The sequence below is a fragment of the Balaenoptera musculus genome, chromosome 17, assembly GCF_009873245.2.
Source record: "Balaenoptera musculus isolate JJ_BM4_2016_0621 chromosome 17, mBalMus1.pri.v3, whole genome shotgun sequence".
Taxonomy (NCBI): Eukaryota; Metazoa; Chordata; class Mammalia; order Artiodactyla; family Balaenopteridae; genus Balaenoptera; species Balaenoptera musculus.
In genome coordinates, this window is record NC_045801.1 from 8991486 (window position 1) to 9006922 (window position 15437).

General features: G+C 46.7%; 1 protein-coding gene across 4 annotated transcripts in view; it reads left to right on the forward strand.

Annotated features, from left to right (window-relative positions):
* Nucleotides 1-5640, forward strand: part of LRRC6 (leucine rich repeat containing 6) — an 80659-nt gene extending 75019 nt beyond the window's left edge. For 3 of the 4 annotated variants that reach the window (XM_036830883.1, XM_036830880.1, XM_036830882.1), the window contains one exon: nucleotides 5009-5638. In XM_036830883.1, coding sequence (XP_036686778.1) covers nucleotides 5009-5186 — 178 coding nt within the window. In that variant the 3' untranslated portion in view covers nucleotides 5187-5638. Of the gene's footprint in view, nucleotides 1-5008 lie in introns of all 4 variants that reach the window. The other variant, XM_036830881.1, reaches the window with a different exon arrangement.
* The last annotated feature ends 9797 nt before the right edge of the window (nucleotides 5641-15437 follow it).

Sequence of the window (15437 nt, forward strand, 5' to 3'; positions counted from 1 at the left end):
TGTCTTGCATAATACAAGCAGTCAGGTGTTCGTATATATTCAAAGACAACTGTCAAATTTTGTAGAGATTTTCAAACACGGGGTTTGTTTAAACAACAGGTATGGAGTTGAATTCCTTCTGAAAAGTGGGCTGCTGTTTTTAACCTTGGAAAGCCACTCTCATGTTTCCCAGCTTAGTGATTTCCATTTCAGATACACGTGTAATTTACAGAGAATCAAGGGTATTAGGACTACTGTGAATCTTCACGGTCATAATTAACCCCCAGTGGCATCAACACATGTAAAGAGTTTGAATCTAATTTATGAGGAATCACAGGGATTGGAAACCAAGTCATTGCCAAAGTTTGGAGCTGGTTTTCAAGACTCCAGGAAAACCGTCATTACTGTGATGACACTTGATGATTAGAGATGTCCTAGCACAATTCGTCATAATAGGACCTCCTGCAGTATTTTCACACGGCCTTTCTTTTTCATTTTCGTTACTGAGAAAGAATCACCTCACGACCGTTCATAATCCATCGATGGGAAGGTTGTTTGTGGTGCTCCTTAATCATTGACAAACTTCCTTACACACATCATCTCAGCCTCTGGCTGGGCAGCCCATTAACCAAACAGCCGCCTATAAATGCTGCACATGGGAACGAGGTCAGGCAGGTTGTTGGCTTGGGGGAAAGGACTACAGAGGCAGCGGTACACTAGGGGCAGGGAGGTCGGAATAGGCCCCTCAACCCTCTCATAGCCTGAGTGGTCCTTTCCTCATGCTGTGAAGACAGAGTGAATAGAGGGAGAAGATAAAGGGAAGGAGAGTTATGTTCATTGGGACCAGATGGAGTCATGTTTTGGGGGAAGGTAACTGACCCAGTGAACTCTTGTGGTCCTGTGACACTGTACGATGAAGGAAAACACACAGCTTCCTCAAAAATGGACTTATTGAGTGCTGAGTGCCTACCCTGTGCTATATGATGTTATGCGTTATCTTTACTCTTCAAAATCACTGCAGGATAAATCCTCGTATCCTAATGTACTGAGGTTCAAAGAGATTGAGCAATTAGTCTAAGATCGCAAAGTTGTTAAGTGAGTGGTGGAACCAGGCAGGACTATAAAACGTAGCCCATTCTTGGGCTTGCCTTCTTACTCTCATCATGGTGTCTTTTTTAAAAATTAGACTTTCTTCTTTAGAGCAGTCATATTAGGTTCACAGCAAAATCAAGTGGAAGGCACAGAGATTTCCCATATACTCCCTGCCCCAGCTCAGGCACAGCCTCCCTCATGATCCACATCCCCCATCAGAGTGGAACATTTGTTACAACTGGTGAACCTGCATCCATGCATCATTAGCACCCAAATCCATAATCTGCATTAGGGCTCAGTCTTGGTGTTGTGCATTCTGTGGGTTTGGACAAATGTATAATGACATGTATGCACTACTGTAGCGTCATACAGAGTAGTTTCACTGCCCTGAAAATCCTCTGTGCTCCACCTATTCCTCCCGCTCTCCCCACTCGCAGCCCCTGGCAGCTATTAGTCTTTTTACTGTCACCATAATTTTGTCTTTTCCAAAGTGTTATGTAATTGGAATTATACAGTACGTAGCCTTTTCAGATTGGCTTCTCTTCCTTAGTAATATGCATTTAAGGTTCCTCCATATCTTTTCATGGCTTGCTAACTCATTTCTTTTTAATGCTGAATAACATTCCATTGTCTGGATGGACCACAGTTTAATTTATCCATTCACCTACTGAAGGGCATCTTAGCTGCTCCAGTTGTTTGGCAATTATGAATAATGCTGCTATAAACACCCTGTGCAGGTTTTTATGTGGACATAAAGTTTCAACTCCTTTGGGTAAATGCCAAGAAGCACAATTGCTGGATCATATGGTAAGAGTATGTTTAGTTGTGTGAGAAGCTGCCGAACTGTCCTCTGGAGTGGTTGTACCATTTTGCATCCCCACCAGCCACGTATGAGGGTTCCTGTTGCTCCACATCCTCGCCAGCATTTGGTGCTGTCAGTGCTCTGGATTTGGACCATTCTAAATAGGTGTGCGGTGGTATCTCATTGTTGTTTTAACTCCCATTTCCCTGATGATGTATGGCAAAGAATGATGGCTTTCTTTCTTCCCAAACCTGTATCTTTTCTTTTTCGCGCATGACTGCATAGGGAAAAAATCCAGTACAATGTTGAAAAGAGGGTGATAGCAGGCATCTTTGTCTTATTGCCAATTCCAGACCGAAAGTTTTCAGCATTTTACTGTCAAGTCTGAAATATTTTATTTAAACGTAAGTGTAGTGGTTTTATAATTCATGCTTTCCTAGTCACTATCTGAATTTTTTATGTCTCTATTTCTGCTCTTGTTGCTTCTGCTGATTCTTCTGCAGAGTGCCCGTTTACTTGAGTGCTTGTTTACTTTTTCCTGTGATCTGCTGCCTTGTTGGGGGCTTCTCAGAGGTCCAGGAGGTGCTCTGCCAGGGAGCATTGATGTGTGCTTTGGGGCAGACCCTAAAGACACTGCTAATTTAGAACCACTTCAGTCTAAGTTCAAGATGGAGGGTTTGTTTTTTTTTTAGCTGCTATAAACCCATGGAAGTGCCAGCCTGTGGTGACAACTCAGTCCTCTTCTGTCCCACTGGGGCACCTCCCCTCACAGCCCCCTGGGGAGGCGGGCAGAGCAGGTTTACCTCTCATTCACTCGTACAGGAGGGGGAAGCCCTTTGGGACTGCACCCTTACTGGGCAGAGGGCATCCTGTTAGACTGCCCACCTGGCATGCTCAGGGCCTGGCCCTCTGTCCCCAGACTCTGCACATCCAGCAAGACCAAAGCCTGACTTTAGGGGCTCACCGAATGCCCTCAGGGCAAAGGTGGTCTCAGGATTCCATTCCCCCTTCTGAGTTCCTCCTTTCACTGAATTCTGACCTTGTGGATCCTAATTATCTTACCACATCTTTCACGATCTCAGTAAAGTTTTTAGTGGGCAGTGGGAGTCTTTGGTCCAAATAAGCTAGCCCAACCGATTATCATTTCTTTATGATGTTCTTTAATAGAAGGAGTCAATCGTTGATGTATTTTACGCCTACTGCCTACTGATTTTAAACATTTTCTTTTTTCTTGCTTTCTTCCATGGTAATAAATTTATTCATTCCATCTTCCAGCTATTCTTACTAGGTGCCAGAGGTTCTGGTCTGACAGCCAGGTGGCGGGTAAAACCAGCAATGGGCATCTGTCACTTTAGGCCTGTGACATGGGGACATGAAGTAACCAGGGAGAAAAGCCCGTCTCCTCTTTATTTTGGGGATGAGCGTGGTCCTCAGGTGCCTCAGGCCCAGAGATTCATGAGTCATTAAAGCCCTGCATGCAAACTATTCCTCACAACATCTGAAGCAGGGGCTCTGCAGATAACTATATACATACTAGCTAAGCTCACAGTTTATCACTGAGATCCAGAAATTACGGCCCAAGAGATATGCCTACAGTTGAGATGGGCTGCTTTTCCTCAAAGTCAAGGACAACATAATTATAATAGATGAATTTAGATATTTACTTAATTAAGCCATAGATATCATAGTCTTTTAATAAGAACAGACTAATTAAAAAGTACGCTATAGTTAATAGTGACTGTAATGCGAGTCTTTGAAAACTGTAACTTCCTACACTGTTTATAGTGTACAATCTGGGACTTCAGAAAATGCCCTTTTATAGTCTTTGTATACTTTGTATTTTTCTTCAGCAGGTCCAGGAGTATTAGTCAAAATACTAAGGAATCAAAAAGTCAAATCTTTCAAGGGCTGCGCAGATTACAGGAATGAGGGGGAGGGCTGTAAGAACAGCAGAGTTTACACTTTCCAAAGAAAATCGGACCTCCTTCCCCCACCAGATTGTGTCTGCTGCGCGAGTTTGGTCTGAGGACATGGGTTTGGAGCTCCTGGATTAGGCTGACTGTGATATTCCTTAGGTCAGAGATAATTTCATATTTAATTTCGTTAATCCACAGTAATAACTTTTTTTTCATTTATTCAACAACTATTTATTCAGTAAAGCTATACGCCAAAGATACAAGATGAAAAAGACAACACCATTGCTTCAAAGATGTCAGTCTTATAGGGAGAACAGGTCGGTAATGAGACAATTACATGACGATATGATAACTTTTCTATTGAGCACAACACTGCACTCCTGGATGTTACCAGGAACCTTGTCTGTTTGCACAGACCATGCTATTTCTGGTGTCTAGCACAGCAACTAGAATACAGTAGGCGCTTAAGGTATATCTGTTGAATAACTGAATGAATGAATGGTGCGGTGATTCCAAAATAATTTCTAAATCATCAATATCCCTGGGGGAACTTCATATAAATACAGATTACTGGGTCCAACTCCAGGCCTATGGAATGGAAATTGCCAGAAAAGCAGCCCTGTGACTGTATCATCTAGAGTTTTCTCTATGACGGTGATAAGGGGACTCAGTGGCCAGCAGAGCTGCTTCCTGGGTCTGTTTCACTCCAGCTATGGCTGGAAGGACGGAGTGCCGGCGGAGGAGTGGGTTCCTGTGGGAGGGGAAACTGTGGGCTAAGCTTGGTGTGCACCTGAACTTGTAGTGCAGGCTGGGTGGTCTGAAGCAGCAGGGTCCAGGAGCCTGATTAGCTCCATTCAGGAGTGAGACCTGCCTGGTGTGATTCTATTATTGATCTTGGCTCTGGGGCCTGGCCTGCTGTATCATTTCAATTATCAAAAAAATCTTAGGTAAGCAGAGTCTCCCAGCCGCCCTCTCCTCCACCTGCCTGCACGTCAGCACGGCCCTGCGGCGCTCTTTAGCACTTTATTTCTCCAAGGGTCGACTCTTGCTTCTACTAGGCTCTAAGCTACTTGAAACCAGGGATGGGGTCCTATTTTTGCCTCCATGCTCCAGGGATAGTACCTGCCGATATTTGCTGAACAAATGAATGAATGAGTTGAACCTACTTGAAATTTACTTTAAAATGATATCTCAATTTCCTTTGCCCTTTTTGTTGTAGAAGCCAGCAAATGGAGAGACTAGAAGTAGATCCCAGCAAGCGTGCCTTCCCTGATGTGGCTAACATAGTTCAAGAGAAAAAACACACGCCCAGAAGAGTTCAAGCTGAACCCATAATTATACCAAGCGAGGAAGATCCAGACTTTGAAGATAATCCCGAAGTGCCTCCGTTGATTTGAAAACTTCAGGCTACACTGACTGTGACCCGCCAGACCCAGATTTGCTCAGTGCAGAGAGTGCGTGTATGTTATTTCTGGGGTAAACACAGTAATTTTCAACGTTACTCCTCCAATGTTTTAGGTCCTACTTTGTACATTAATATTCTCAAACCAGTTTACAATTAAAATGTGTACCTTCAAAATGCTATAACATCATTTGTCTATAGTAAAGTGTTGGCTAGGGAAAATGTTCAGTAAATCATAGAACTATTATAGAAACACGCTGATTATAAATCCCAGAATTGCCTGCTTGTGCAGATAGATGAAGTCGTGGATCAAAGCACTGATTATTAAACCTGTGCTTCAGCAAACAGGTCAAGCTCAGAAGTTAAAATCGTTATTTCAGATCAAATTGGAATGCTTTCAGATGATTTTAAGCAGTGCTTCCGTTTTCTTCTCATGACATGTCTGCTTTCTCCAATGGCGAGGTATAATGGCAAGAAGATGAGGTTGGAAATTAGACACCTTGAAGTCGGATTCCCTTTCAGTCGCTTTGGATGAAACTTCAGCAAGTGCATGAACTTCCCTGCGCCTTAGTGGCTCCATCTGTGACTGGGGAGGAAGAATACTTGCCGTGTATGTAGGTTTGTCTCCAGAAGAACCGTCTAAAGTGCCCGACACTGTACATTGTGCATTTCCCCTCCCTCCCTCCCCCCGGAGCCTCCTTTCCCTGTTTCCTCCACTACTCCTCTCCCTCCTCCTCTTTCTTCACCTTCCTCCTCATCCTACTCCCCCTCCTCTACTTCCTTCTTCACATTTTAAATACTTGCACCTCCTCTTTATCTAGAACGTTATGAACTCAGTATTCCACATACAATATAGGAAAACTATCTTCACTCTGATCATGATTTACTAGCATTTACATCAGGCTCTGATCAGCAAATACTTTACTCAGCAGCTCCTGAGCCCTGGGACCTGCTCTGTTCATCAAGGGGTCGGTGGTGACAAAGCAGCGAAATATACAAACACGGACCCCGTCAGGCAGTGGTAAGAGCTTGCAGTCAGAAGACAGTTCTGTTTGTTCTCCAATGGAAATGCTCTTGCCTCTGGAACCAATACCTCTAAAGCAGCAGGACCCAAAGTTGCAGGAACAGGAATAAAACTGGCCAGTTCATCATTATGGGTGTTAGTGAGAGGAGCCTCTCCCATTTCGATCCCTTGATCCCAGATCCATGCTTCTTGGCTCTGGGAGAAATAGCACCACATATTGGCTAGGGATTCAGAGCCTATACTTTATGCTTGGGAACATGATCTCACCCATGCGAAGTATTATCACCCAACTGGCCCTGTAGCTGCGTCTTCAAAAGGCCACTTCATTGTTCTACCAGGTCAGCTGCTCCAGAGTGATGATGAACATGGTAAATCCAGCGAATTCCATAGATATAACTCCACGGGCATACTTCATTTGCTGTGAAAATGAGTTCCCTGGTCAGAGGCGGTGCTCCATGAAGTACGGTGGCAGTGAATATTGCACCCACTGCGTAAACCCACAGATGGTGGCTTTGGCAGAAGCACTGTAGGGGAGGAAGGCAGATTCATATTCAGAACAAGTGTATATTCCAGCGAGAACAAGGCACCGCTTCTTCCATGATGGATGGAAGTGTTCCAGTGTAATCGACTTTCCAGCAGGTGACGGATGGTCCCCTGGGGTATAGTGCCATATAAGGAGTTCACTGTTGGTTTCTGCTATTGTCAAATTGGTCATTGTGGATGTCTGCAAATTATGTGACACTCCTCCCATCAAGAGGTGGGGTCTCTGCCCTCCCATCTTGAATATGGACCAACCTTAGTGACTTGCTTGCAACCTACAGCATAATGATAAAATGATGCTATGTGTGGTCAAGGCTAAATCAGAAAAGGCCGTATTACAACCATTGGATTCTCTTGGGACACTCTCTCTGGGGGAATCCAGCTGCCATGTAAAAAGCCCAGCTCCCCTGGGGCTGCCGTGCTGGAGATGCCGCAGGAGGTGTTCCTGTCCACTGCCCCAGAAGCACTCTCAGCTGACGGCATTACCTGCCAGACATATGAGTGCGCCATCTTTGATGTCCCGTCCTGGCCACCATCTGGCTGCAACTGCATGGGAAACGCCAAAGTGAGAACCACCCTGCTGAGCCTTCCCAAACTCTGACACACGACATTGTGAGCAAAATAAAATGGTTGTTGTAATACACTAAACTCAGGGAGAATTTGTTCTGCAGCAATGGCAACCAGAGCAGGATTGGTACGTGGAAGCGGAGTGTTGCCATAACTAAAACCAAAGACGTACGGTCGTTGCTTGGGACCAGGGAGCGGTCAGAAGCTAGAAGGACCTTGAGGAGGTTTGTGACAGTTGGCTACTCTAGGAAGCAGACACCAAGAGAGAATTAGAAGTGTGAGCAATTTATTGGGGGTAGTGGCTTGGAAGGATGAAGAGAGGGAGCAGGAGTAGGAAAGGCTTTAGACTTTAGATTTTAGATACGGTCTTGACATCTGAAGAAATGAGGAAGGAGGATTGGTTAAAAGGAGCCTCAGACGGCAGTGCAGCTGTGAGAATGTCTAGGCCAGCCCAGAGAGGCGCACAAGACGGTCCACGGAAGACGGGCATGTTGGACAGAAATGGCCACGCCCGGCTGCTCCTGCCACATTTAGTTATTGGCCGGAAGCTGCCAGGGAGAGTGAGGTGACCACAGCTGGAGAGCTGGAGCGGATCCCGAAGGCACTACAGCTGGAGGCTCCCAGCTGTTTGCACTCCACGTGGCTGGCTCTCTCTCTCGGAGGGAGCTGAGCAGCGCCCCTCTGTGGCCGATTACAGAAACTCACCTGGAGGTGGCTGTCAGTGAGGGCTGATGGGAAACAGGAAAATGCTCTCCAATGCTGGAGGAAAGGAGACCCTCCTTAAATAGAGGAAGAAAGTTTAGCAAAACTGTTGCCTGGGGTAACGGGGGAAAAATGTACCTGATGACTTAATGGATTTAGTGAAAGACATTTCCAAGTAGAATGCCAACAGTATCAACTAGTGCCTTTTAGCTGCAAATCAAAAGGCACAAATAGTCCATTTTCAAACAAAATTCAGAGGAAATGTAAAGGAACTCAGTAGGCTACGTTCAAAAATAATGCAGCCTCTCGTAAAAACCGAAGTGGCATAAAGCGAAGAAGCAATGACCTTAGGACACAGCTTGCTAACGGATGCACGGAGTAAGTCGAGATAAAGCACAGAGGCTCACAGACACCTTCACAGCTCTGGCAGCTTGATGCAGAGACGCTCAGTGTGGTTCCCAGGGAAGGCGGCGGGGCCACTCTCACTGCTGCTCGGGGCGCTGACTGCCTCCACAGCAGCTCCCTGCAAAACAAACGCTGAACTCAATGTTGCTGTTTGCTTTTCTTTCGTAAAAGCAAAAATGCTCCGGATTTCTTTCGTTTAGAGAGAACAGGTACTAATGTAGGTCTTCCATAAAGTGAAATGGCGTAAAGCGAACTTTCGAAAAGTGGGGCACACCTGTGTACTAGCAGACTGTGCTAAGCCTCTGAACTCACTCTCACATTTTACAGTGTTAACAGCTGAGACCCCCAAAGGTCAAGTGACTAGACCTAAAATAGCGTAAGAAGCTGTTAGAACGGGATTCTCTTTGTCATTTTTGACTGAGTTTCCAAAATGAAAGATTTCATCTACGGAAGTGAACGAAACGACCCACATGCCAATATTTTCAAAGGAAATAGTCACAAACCTACTTTCTTGGACCTCAAAACTACTCCTTCCCTTTGGGAATATGAGAAGGGGTCCGAGGGTAGAGGGGACTTTGTGGAGGGTGATATCTTTGGGGATAACTAGCTATAAGATCCTTGGGCGGGGGTGATGCTATGTTTTCATTTCGGTCCTGCTGAGTGTGGCTTCCAAGGGACTTTGGGGATGAACACATGTCTTTAGAGAGCGCTGTTACCTTTCCCGTCCATTTTTGGGTTCATACTTTGTAGCCCAAGCTTAGTGAGAAGTTCTTCAAGGAGTCTCACTGGGGAACTTTGAAGAGTGTTTCCTGAAGTTGGGGACACACGGGCTGGTACCTGACTCAAGCCTGAGGAACCTGAGGCTGAGGGCAGGGCTGTACGAACCCTTCCTAAGGACCAGAGGCGGGAAATGACAGCAGCCTGGGCCGCTGTCCATCTGGGCTTCCTGGAGGGGTGAGAAGCTCCACGGCAGAGGCTGGGGGCATGCTGCTTCATGCTGGGGGCTGGGGAGGGAGGGAGACTCAGAGGCCAGGGCTGGGGGATGTAGGAGACGGACGAACGGGAGACCTCTTAGGAGTCCATGAAAAGGCCTCCAGAGGGAGAAAAGTCAGCTTCCACCCTCCTCCAGGCTGACAGAGCAGGAAGCCTGACCAAGTCATGTAAGGACTATCTTATCTGCATCTGTCAAGGTCTTGGCAGTTCCTAGCTTGGGGCTTGAGTGGTAAAAGGGAGGAAGTCATCACCAGGACCCAGAGAGGGTTGTAGACCACTGACAGGAGCCGGGACCTTCTTCCAGGGATGCAGCCCGCAGGGAAGGAGCAGGGGAATAAACACCTTGACCTTACTCTCCTGCTTCCCCCATCCCTGGCTAGAGCTTCCCACTGGCCAAACCCAGCTGGAGGCCGGGGCCAAGGGAGCCTATTGGTCAGGTCCCAGGGGTCAAGCTCCAGGGCACACAGCAGGATGGAGGGAGGCACACTCCCCTTTGCCTGTCTTCCCTCACGCTCCTCTACCCCCCAACCCTCCCGGATGGAGCTAGGTCTCGGATCCAGTAGGGGAACAGGGGAGCAGGACGAGAGAACAGCCATATTGTCAGCTACTTGTTTCCAACCTAAGCAGCCTGAGACGGGGCAGGGGAGGGAGAGGAGAAGATGTGATGCCAGGGTTTGGACTGTGATAGGGGACAACATTACTGAACGGAGACTGAGAATATGATTCAAATGGCTGAAGGGCCATCTATTACCCAAGAATGCAAGATAATACCATTGGGTCTGCTTAAATCTTCATCCAGGGCCAGGGAAGGACCACCCACACTGAAGAAAGGGGAAACTATACCATGTTTTGATCAGAGCTGCAAGGTGAGCATTCAACATTAAGTTTATACTGATAACGCGTGATCGCAGAGTCTGGAGCCCAGGCTGCTTTGTCCAAATTCTCCCTGCATCACCCTCCTCTCCCTGTGCCTCTGCTCATCTCTTACTCCTAGAAGGCTCACTGCCTAAGTCCCCACATCAGCTCCAGCAGGGACGGGAGTGGCCTTTCCTCCTCCTCTCAGTCCCGAGCGGAAAGGACATCGCACAGGGTGTGATGTCATCCTCTGTCCCCAGTACCCAAACACGCCAGCCCCTGTGTTTTTTTTCTCCTGCTTTCGTTGCCAGGGTTTTTCTAGAGCAGCATGAACTGGCCCTTCTCTATCACCGGCCGTGATGTCCTACCATCCCCAGCACAGCTATTCGTGTCTCTACATCCCGCTCCCAGCCATCAGGACAAGCTTTGCAGCAGGAACCCCCTGCATGTGAATGGCCTGCGAATGTCAAGAGGGAGCTACCAACCGTGACCTTGATGGGAGGTGTGAGAGCTGCGCCAGGCCCAGGCCACGGGGACGGTGCCCTCCCTGCTCCTCACCCACTCCCGGGAAGGCTGCCCTCTGCCTGACAGCTGGGGCTCCACGCGCCACGGGCACCAGCCAAGGTTCGCAGTCTGTCACGGCTTGCCTGACACATTGGAGGGAAAGTGCCACCACGTCTCCAGTTGACGCATGTCAGGCCAAGGCATCTGCTGCTCTCAAACCTCAGCTCAAACTAGCTGCTCTTTTACACGTCTGCTCCCTGACTTTGCTCCTTCCCTTGGGTCTGGTGTTTTCCTTGAGCCTCAGTTGGCCATGCTTATGGGTCTCTTCAATCCATACACATTTTCTGAGCACCTACTAAGTGTAAGGAGCACATCAGGTGCCAGAGAAGTTTCTCCCCCGAGAACCCATTCTCCCGGTTCTTGAGTGACCTATGGCTCCTACGGCCATCACATCAGGCCGGTACCCAGGTGACCCCTTTGTCACATCCTCTCCTCCACGTGCACACCCTCCCTCTCCCGGGACACTTGGGCCCATCCCGTGGCTTGTGCTGCCAGCTCTAGGCTGATGCCCCTGAAATCTCCACCTCAGACCTCAGATGCATTTCTCAAGTTCAAGTGACTCTTCTCCTGGACCGTCATTCAGTTCATTGTCTTCTCTTGCCTTTTCCTGCCACTTCACCTTATTCCGCTTATCTTCTGACTTTTGTTTCACGGATTCATTTTCCAATTACCCAGTTGAGAAAACACCATGACTGCTTCCTATGTTCAACATTCAGTTGGTAACAGTCCTGTCAATTCTCCCTCAGAAAGAGCTTTTCTAGTCTTCTTCAAACCCATGGTCGCCGTCTGCATGCGATCTCCCGTCATCTGCTGTGTCGGCACGTCCCGCACACCCCGTGACTGTTGCCTGGGGGAAAAGCCTGAGCCTATCAGATCCAGGCCCCCACTGCTGTGAGCTCACATCTCCCACCATGTCCCCTTGGGCACCCAACCTGCCCACTACTCTGCAGTGGTCACCATTCCTGAGAGCCACACGGGGGTTATATACACACTGACTCTGCCATCACTGAACTGAGGTTGGTGATGTGCTGGGTCCAAGGGCTCCGGTGAGCCCTGTCGGGATTGGATGGGAACACGGTGGTGTTACCTAAACCCAGGGGCAGAGTGGAGGCCTGCTTACGGAGGGGAAAGCAGGATCAAGTGCACAAGGCCCCTATTCCCTGCTAAGAGCATCAGTTGTTGGGATAATTATAAACAGATGGAGAGTCTTCAGAGGGAAATTAAATCCAACATGAAGGGCCATCATACTGCATCATCTGTGCTGGGAAAGAAATCCACAGTCCTGCAGGGGAAGAAATCACTGACCTCGGTGAGGCACAAGCTCCCCCCCTCAGCACTCAGGGTCGTGGAACGCTGTGTTGAGTCTGCTGACTTCCACCACCAAAGGAAAAAAAAAAGAGTGTCCATTCTGGTTACCGTACACAACATAACCATTCCATGCTTAGGGCGATAAAACAACCATTTTATTACGCTCACAGTTTCTGTAAGTCAGAAATACAGACCAACACTCTGGGGACAGCTTGTCTTTTCTCTCTCGTGTCTGGAGCCTCAACTTGGAAGACCCAAAGGCCATGCATAACTTGACATCCAGAGGCTCGATGAACCTGGAGGTGCCTTCACTCACACTTCTGGCAGTTGAGGCTGGCTTTTGACCAGGACCTCAGCTGGGCTGACAGCCAGAACACCTGCACGTGTCTATGAGGTCTAGGCTTCCTCAGAGCACAGCAGCGAGGTTCCAAGACGGAGCCTCCTAGGAGAATGATGACGAAATGCCTGGCATTTCTATGATTTAGTTTTGGAAGTGACTCAGCTCTCTTCTGCCACACTCTATTGATCAGGGCCACCCCAAAGGCCTGTCCAGGTCCAAGGAGAAGATTCAGTCTCTCCATCTTGCTGGAGGAGTGGCTGGGTTCTACAAGAGCATGTGAAGCAAGAGATATTGTTAGGGGACCTTAGGAAAATACAGTCTACCACCCACCCTTTCTCCTCCTTGGAACTCAAGTTCTTTCAGGCAACATTTCCTGCCCCCAAGGAAAGAGGAGGTGGTCCTTCTCCTGTTGTTGTATGAATAAAAGATGTGGGCAATGTAGCGGGGAGAGGCATATTTAGTTTTACTTCAGGATCATTTTTATAACATGTACCACTGCCCGCCTCTCCTTTTCTTGGAGGGTTCTATAAATAAAAATATTTACAAATCAATGCAAAAGCATATACAGATCCTTGGAGGCAATCTGAGAGGCCTGTTCAGAGTTATGAACTGAATCCCATTTAATGTTCCTTTAGTTGTGCACATAAAAATAGAAGAGAATTTTTTAAAAATTCCCTTTGGCCGTATTTCTTTGAGAGAAGCACTGATACTGCATTTGCCTCTCCACAAGTTAATTTTTCTTCTGGTATTGTCTTTGCATTCTAGCTCATACAACCCAGACTTCCCAGGGGCTCAGTAGGTGGGTTCTCAGGGTGAGATCACTGGCTCTTGCCCCACCTACTGAGGAAGGAGCTACAGCTTGTGTTCTAGGCATTTCTGGGGAATCACGGTGCCAGGGCTCCTTTTCCCAGTGAGATTCCACCTTCTGGGGACCTCCTCTCCTCTGAGCTCCAGTCTCTGCTGCTTCCCTGTGATCACCACCCATGCCTCAGGGCCCTGACTACACGAGCACCTCCAAGAGCTGCGTGTGACCCTTTACTAGAAGGGGACCCAGAGCAGTTCCTACTGGACCCCAAGCCTTTAGAGAATAAATTCCAGGCACACCACGTTTTATTGCACTTCATTTTATTGTGCTTCGCAGATATTGCCTTTTTTATTTTATTTTATTATTATTTTTTTTAACAAATTGAGGTTGGTGGCAACCCTGCTTCAAGAAAGTCTGTCAGCAGCATTTTTCCAACATCATTTGCTCACTTCGTGTCCCTCTGTCACATTTTGGTGATTCTCGAAATATTTCAAGATTATTTTCATTATTGTTATATTTGTTATGGTGATCTGTGATCAGTGATCTTTGATGTTACTACTGTAATTGTTTTGCGGCACCATGAACTGTGCCTATATAAGCAAACTTAATCGATAAGATAAATGTTGTGTATTCTGACTGCCCCCTCTCTCTCTTCAGGCCTCCCTGTTCCCTGAGACACAAAGATATTGAAATTAGGCCAGTTAATAACCTTACAATGGCCTCTAAGTGTTCCAGTTTGAAAGGAAGAGTCTCACATCTCTTACTTTAAATCAAAAGCTAAAAATAATTAAGCTTAGTGAAGAAGGCATGTCGAAAGCTGAGGTAGGTTGAAAGCCAGGCGTCTTGAGGCAGACAGCCAAGTTGTGAGCGCAAAAGAGAAGTTCTTGAAGGTAATTCAAAGTACTACTCCAGTGAACACAGGAATGACAAGAAAGCAAAATCGCCTTATTGCTGATAGGAAGATTCTAGTGGTCTGGATAGATCAAAGCAACATTCCCTTAAGCCAAACAACATTCCACAACATTCCCTTAAGCCAAAGCCTAATCCAGAGCAAGGCCCTGACTCTCTTCAATTCTGTGAAGGCTAAGAGAGGCAAGGAAGCTGCAGAAGAGAAGTTTGAAGTGAGCAGAGGTTGGTTCATAAAGGAAAGAAGCCGTCTTCATAACGTAAAAGTACAAGGTGAAGCAGCAAGTGCTGATGTAGAAGCTGCAGCAAGTTACCCAGAAGATCTAGTGAAGGTAATTAATGAAAGGTGGCTACGCTAAGCAACAGATTGTTCAGTGCAGATGAAATAGCCTTATATTGGGAGAAGATGTCATTTAGGAATTTTATAGCTTGAGAGGAGAAGTCAATGCCTGGCTTCAAAGATTCAAAGGACAGGCTGACTCTCTTGTTAGGGGTTAATGCAGCTGGTGGCTTTAAGTTGAAGCCAATGCTCATTTACCGTTCTGAAAATCCTCGGGCCCTTAAGAATTATGCTAAATCTACTCTGCCTGTGTTGTATAAATAGAACAACAAAGCCAAATGACAGCACATCTGTTTACAGCATGATTTACTGAATATTTTAAGCCCACTGTTGAGACCTACTGCTCAGACAAAAAAGATTCCTCTCAAAAAATTACTGCTCATTGAAATGCACCTGGTCACCCAAGAGCTCTGATGGAGATGTACAAGGAGATTCATGTTGTTGTTATGCCTGCTAACACAACATCTATTCTGCAGCCCATGAATTAAGGAGTAATTTTGGATTTCAAGTCTTATTATTTAAGAAATACATTTTGTAAGGCTATAGCTGTGATAGACAGTGATTTCTCTGATGGATCTGGGTAAAGTAAATTGAAAACCTTCTGGACAGGAATCACTATTCTAGATGATGTTAAGAACATTCGTAATTCACCGGAAGAGGTCAAAATATCAACATTAGCAGGAGTTTAAAAGAAGTTGCTTCCAACCCTCATGGATGACTTGAGGGGCTTAAGCCTTCAGCAGAGGAGTTAACTGCAGATGCAGTGGAAATAGGAACAGAACTCGAATTAGGAGTGGAACCTGAAGATGTGACTGAATTGCTGCAATCTCACGATAAAACTTTAACAGATGAAGAGTTACTTCTTATGGATAAATAAAGTGGTTTCTTGAGATGGAA